Consider the following 6,051-nt stretch of genomic DNA (forward strand, 5'->3'; position numbering starts at 1 on the left):
CTCTGACCCCACCTCTCTCTGGATCTCTGTCTGCCCCCCCTTTCTCTCTGGATCTGTACCCCTGCTCTGGATTTCTACTCCCCCCGGGGTCCCTCTGGGCCTCTGTCCCCCCAACCCCCGGGTCTCTGTACCTCCCTGCCTCTGTTCCCCTCCCACCCCTGTCCTCCTCTCTCTGGGTTTCTGGCCCCCTCTCTCTCAGGGTCTCTGTCTCCCTCTTTCTGGGTCTCTGTCCCCCCCTCTCTCTGGGTCTCTGTCCCCCTCTCAGGGTCTCTGTCTCCCTCTTTCTGGGTCTCTGTCCCCCCCTCTCTCTGGGTCTCTGTCCCCCTCTCTCTCTGGGTCTCTGTCCCCCTCTCTCTAGGTTTCTGTCCCCCTCTCTCTCTGTCCCCCTCTCTCTCTGTCCCCCTCTCTCTCTGTCCCCCTCTCTCAGGGTTTTGTCTGAGTCGCTTTTTCTCTGGGCCTCTGTGTCCCCACCCCACGTTCTCTATGGTCTTCAGATCCTGTCTCTCTCAGCCCCTCCTCTACCTCCACCTATGGGCCCCAAGGCCCCTCTCGGGACTAAAGGTCTCTGGGCTGAGGTATGACATTTGGTAAATGAGTAACTCAGGTCCCACAGTCAACCGGGTGCTTTGGGCGGCTGTCCCTCCTCCATGGACTCTTCCCAAAGACCCCAAGTCAGGGGAGAGAGGAGAATAGGATCAATGAGTGTACACTGAGCCACCACCCAGAGTGAGGGGACAATATGGCCACAGGCAGGATCCCAGGAAAAAAAGAAAAAAACATGGGAACCAAAACAACACGGAGACAAAGCACACAGCCGGCTTCCAACAAGGGGGGACCTGGGGGGAAGGGGCCCGATTTGGGTCTGAGCCAGGTCTAGTTCTGAGGGTCCCACCAAAAAAGTCGGGGAGTGCCAAGGGGATGAGGTCAGTGAGTGGCCCCATCCACATCCGTCCCCGCGGGGGGCCCCTTCCCGCGCTGAGCTCAGCATGACTCAGCAGTCGCTGCCTGCAACAAGGACCCCAGATACCGGCCTGGCGAGGCATCTGCAGATCCCCTCGGTCAGGGGCTGCCCTGCCTGGGCTGCTCGGAGCGGCTCCTCTGTAGGGCAGGGCCTGACCTCACACCCCACGCCCCAGTGGCTTCAGCTCCCTGCCCAGCGCACGGGCTACCTCCATCAGGGCACTTAAGCAGGGTCAAGGTTTGCGCCGACTCCGTCTCCCAGAAATCAACATGGACCAGGTCCGCTTAAAAAATACGCATTAGTTGTAGGCAGACGTCTCGTCCATAGGTCCCCAGACTGTGTGTCCACAACGCAGGGCTTCTCTTTGTGGGCCTGAAAGAGCACACGTCAGGCAAGACACGAGGGCAACTGCAGAGACAGTTTTCAGGGCCAAGGAGAATTCTCGGAGTCTGTGAGTTGCCTCCAAAACAGCCCCCAGGACACGCAGTCCCAGAGACACCGCAAAGCTCGAAACAGACATTTCATTCCTCCCCATTTCCACTCCCAGAAAACGACTGGGCCCTTGAAAGAGCTCCAAGGTATCCCCAAAGTCCCAGCCAGTCTTTGGAGGGTTGCCGAGGGCTGTCCAGGGTTCCAGAAGTCACCCTACCTCATACAATGCTCCTCCTGGGCTTCCCGCACTGGGGAACCCCACGGCTCCAGAACAACTGCCCTTTCCAACTTGCAGAGCACCTCAAGGACCTAAAGATCTCCCCGGGGAGGGCTCCAAAATATAGAGTTTGCATCGTGAACTCCCACCTCTGTAAAGCCCAGGACTCCAGTCCTCGCACCCCTCTGTCTCCCAGAGATCCCCAGGGGTCCAGAAATACCACCTCACTGCCTTCCAAGCTTCCCAAGGATCCGGAGACTCCTTATCTCGCAGCACAAACCTCAGGCAACTACAGGTCCTCCCCGCACCTCTGAGTTGCCCCTCCCCCACTCAAGGTTCCAGAAAAATCCATGCCCTCCGAAACCCCACAATCTGACTTACTTTCCCGAGGCACCCCCAGGACCCCAGGGTCATCAGTTCACAGGACTCTTAATGCTCCCATAAAACTACAGCCTCCCAGAGGAACCCCAGCCCCCACCCCCCCGCCCACGAAACCCTCCATTCCTCGAATCGGCCCCAGGGCCCCAACCCCCGCAAGCCCCCATTTCACAACACACTCGCGCTGCAGGCGCGTGACTTCCCCCTGCTTTGGGGCGGGGGCTGAGACTCCTGTGTGCTCCGGATTGGTCAGGCACGGCCTTCGGCCCCGCCTCCTGCCACCGCAGATTGGCCGATAGCCCGCTCCGAGCGCCCCGCCTCCGAGGGCCAGCGCACTATAAAAGAAGCCGCCCTAGCCACGTCCCCTCGCAGTTCGGCGGTCCCGCGGGTCTGTCTCTTGCTTCAACAGTGTTTGGACGGAACAGATCCGGGGACTCTTTCTTCCAGCCTCCGACCGCCCTCCGATTTCCTCTCCACTTGCAACCTCCGGGACCATCTTCTCGGCCATCTCCTGCTTCTGGGACCTGCCAGCACCGTTTTTGTGGTTAGCTCCGTCTTGCCGACCAACCATGAGCTCCCAGATTCGTCAGAATTATTCCACCGACGTGGAGGCAGCCGTCAACAGCCTGGTCAATATGTACCTGCAGGCTTCCTACACCTACCTCTCTCTGGTGAGTCCCCAGGACGCCCCTGGCCCTAATTTCCCCCAGCTGCGCACGTTCGGCCCTCAGCGCAGGCGCCGGCCTTCTTTGTCCGGTCGAGTAAACAGAGGGCGGAGTCCCCCTTGGCCTCGCCTCCCGCTAAGCGTTGTTCCCTCCATCTCTTTCCTTAGGGCTTCTATTTCGACCGCGATGATGTGGCTCTGGAAGGCGTGAGCCACTTCTTCCGCGAATTGGCCGAGGAGAAGCGCGAGGGCTACGAGCGTCTCCTGAAGATGCAAAACCAGCGTGGCGGCCGCGCTCTTTTTCAGGACGTCAAGGTAACTCGTGTGTGGGTAGGGTAACGGACTACATCTCCCAGCAGGCCGTGCGCGCGAGGAGCCTTGATTTGAGGGCTTAGATGTCGCGTGGGCTTCGGGGAGATTGAGTTCGGTCTTGTGAGCCCTTTTACGGCTGGAAATAGAGGCGCACGTCGTGCAGTGCCCCCAGGACGCGGCAGTCCACACTGCTGCGTAGACTTAAGGACGTGTAGCTGTAAGAGCTAGGACGGGGTGCGGAGAGTGATAAATACAAGCTGTCACATGTCTTTGTGGCCTGGGCCTCTGACCCCCACCAACTCTTGGGAAATGTAGGTTTAGTTCCATGTGCCGAGTGTGTGTATTCTGAAGCCGTTTCTCCCTTCTGTATAGAAGCCAGCTGAAGATGAGTGGGGTAAAACCCCGGATGCCATGAAAGCCGCCATGGCCCTGGAGAAAAAACTGAATCAGGCCCTTTTGGATCTTCATGCCCTGGGTTCTGCCCACACGGATCCCCATGTACGTACCCCCTGCATCCATGGCTACCCAACCATACCCCTCAAGCCTTTGCTCTCTTTGGGCAAATTCCCTTCAGAGCCTCATTTAACACCTGTCATATTTTAATCTGCAACTGGCAGCTCTTTCTCCCTCTTTTCCAGGGATCGGGTTTCTTTTTTTTTTTTTGAGACGGAGTCTCACTCTGTCGCCGAGGCTGGAGTGCAGTGGCCGGATCTCGACTCACTGCAAGCTCCGCCTCCCGGGTTCACGCCATTCTCCTGCCTCAGCCTCCCAAGTAGCTGGGACTACAGGCGCCCGCCACCTCGCCCGGCTAGTTTTTTGTATTTTTTTTTTTTTAAGTAGAGACGGGGTTTCACCGTGTTAGCCAGGATGGTCTCGATCTCCTGACCTCGTGATCCGCCCGTCTCGGCCTCCCAAAGTGCTGGGATTACAGGCTTGAGCCACCGCGCCCGGCAGGGATCGGGTTTCTAATTTCTCCCTCTTCTCTCTCAGCTCTGTGACTTCCTGGAGACTCACTTCCTAGATGAGGAAGTGAAGCTCATCAAAAAGATGGGTGACCACCTGACCAACCTCAACAGGCTGGCCGGCCCGGAGGCTGGGCTGGGCGAGTATCTCTTCGAAAGGCTCACTCTCAAGCACGACTAAGAGCTTTCTGAGCCCCGCGACTTCTGAAGGGCCCCTTGCAAAATAATAGGGCTTCTGCCTAAGCCTCTCCCTCCAGCCACTAGGCAGCTTTCTTAACGACCCTAACAAGCCTTGGACCAAATGGAAATAAAGCTTTTTGATGCAGTTGGTGGTTTTGTGTGTGGTATGGAAGATGAGGTGGGATCTGTTCTCATAAAGCTTCTGGCTGGGTTGGGGATGCCAGTGAAAGAGGAGTTGGCCCCATCTCCCATTTTCTTATCTCTTCTAAGACAAGAAGCTATCTGGGTAGTGTTGAACTTGAGGGTTCTCTGCTTGCCTGGCTGTTAACTGTCCCTCCCAGATGGTAGAGATAGCCTCCAGGGAGTTGAATTAAGACCTAGGTTGGTACCTGGACACAGATCTGTTCAGTCTCAGCCAGAAACAGCACTATTTAACGAGTGATTATGAGGCCAGGTGGGCCAATCAGCTGATGTCAGGAGTTCGAGACCAGCCTGACCAACATGGAGAAACCCCGCCTCTACTAAAAATACAAAATTAGCCGGGTGTGGTGGTGCATGCCTGTAATCCCAGCTAGTCAGGAGGTTGAGGCAGGATAATCGCTGGAACCTGGGAGGCGGAGGTTGCGGTGAGCCGAGATCAACGTCATTGCGCTCCAGCCTGGGCAACAAGAGTGAAACTCTGGTCTCAAAAAAAACCCAAAAACCATATCTGCCTCACGGAGGTTGCAGTGAGCTGATATCGCACCAATGTGCTCCAGACAGGGCAATGGAGTGAGACTCTGTCTCAAAAAAAAAAAAAAAAACCCTCAATTCTGGGAGGCAGCTGAAATTATTAGGCCCTTTATATGGGCACATTGAGGCTATTGCTGTGCAACTTGCATGGCAACCAGGAGGCTCACTGAGGTCTTTGCTCCAGAGTTTACAGATTATGGCCCAAGCTTCAGTAATCCCAATGTGAGGCGCACACTGAGAGGAACTGACAAGCGGAGCTGAGCGGCCAGGCACACGTGATGCCCAAGCAATGCTGGACAAGGGGTTTAGGGTTCATCATAGAAATGGGATGTGAAACTTTGGGCCAGATTCTCCAAGTGGGAACTGAAAAAGCTGAAAACAGGCCTTAAAAAGCATCTGCTGGGTCCAAGCTGCAAAACTGCTGTGTCAGCTCTGACTCCTCCCCTTCTTCCCCTGGGGCTGGGGTGGGGCGGGGTGGCTCAAGCCTGTAACCCCAGCACTTTGGGAGGCTGAGGCAGGAGGCTCACTTGAGCCCAGGAGTTTGAGACCAGCCTAGGCAACATAGGGAACCCCCCATTCTCTAAAAAAAAATAATTTAACCAGGTGTGGTGGCACGTGCCTATAGTCCCCGTTACTTGGAAGGCTGAGGTGAGAGGATCCCTTGAGCCTGGGAGGTTGAGGCTGCAGTGAGCCATGATTTCTCCACTGCACTCCAGTCTGGGATTCAGAGGGAGATCCTGTTACCAAAAAAAGAAGTGGCCAGGCACGGTGGGTCACACCTGTAATCCCAGCACTTTGGGAGGCCGAGGCAGGCAGATCACCTGAGCTTAGGAGTTTGGAGAACAGCCTGGCCAACATGGTCAAATCCTGCCTCTACTAAAAATACAAAAATTAGCCCAGTGTAGTGGCGTACTCCTGTAGTTCCAGCTACTCAGGGGGCTAAGGCAGGAGAACTGCTTAAACCCAGGAGGCGGAGGTTACAGTGAGCCGAGATTGCTCTCCACTGTATTCCAGGCTGGTGACAGAGCGAGACTCTGTCTCAAAAAAAAAAAAAAAAAAAAAAAAAAAAAAGCTACACAAGGTTCACAGCTGTCCTATAGATCTTCCTCCCAGTCACATAGCCCCTTTATGCCAAAGATGTCTTAAGCCAAATTTTTGCCACTTGCAAATCAAGGCCCAAGTAAGCAATCAGAGGTACCTTCCGTGAATGACA

The 6,051-nt window shown here is 55.7% G+C and overlaps 1 protein-coding gene across 1 annotated transcript; it reads left to right on the forward strand.

Moving 5' to 3' along the window:
• The first annotated feature begins 2,273 nt into the window (after positions 1–2,273).
• FTL (ferritin light chain) lies at positions 2,274–4,251 on the forward strand. Its single transcript, XM_050772533.1, has 4 exons — positions 2,274–2,659; positions 2,821–2,967; positions 3,337–3,462; positions 3,955–4,251. Exons 1-4 carry the CDS (start codon positions 2,558–2,560, stop codon positions 4,105–4,107), a joined length of 528 nt encoding a protein of 175 aa, XP_050628490.1. The 5' UTR covers positions 2,274–2,557; the 3' UTR covers positions 4,108–4,251.
• The last annotated feature ends 1,800 nt before the right edge of the window (positions 4,252–6,051 follow it).

This window comes from Macaca thibetana, chromosome 19, assembly GCF_024542745.1.
Source record: "Macaca thibetana thibetana isolate TM-01 chromosome 19, ASM2454274v1, whole genome shotgun sequence".
NCBI lineage: Eukaryota > Metazoa > Chordata > Mammalia > Primates > Cercopithecidae > Macaca > Macaca thibetana.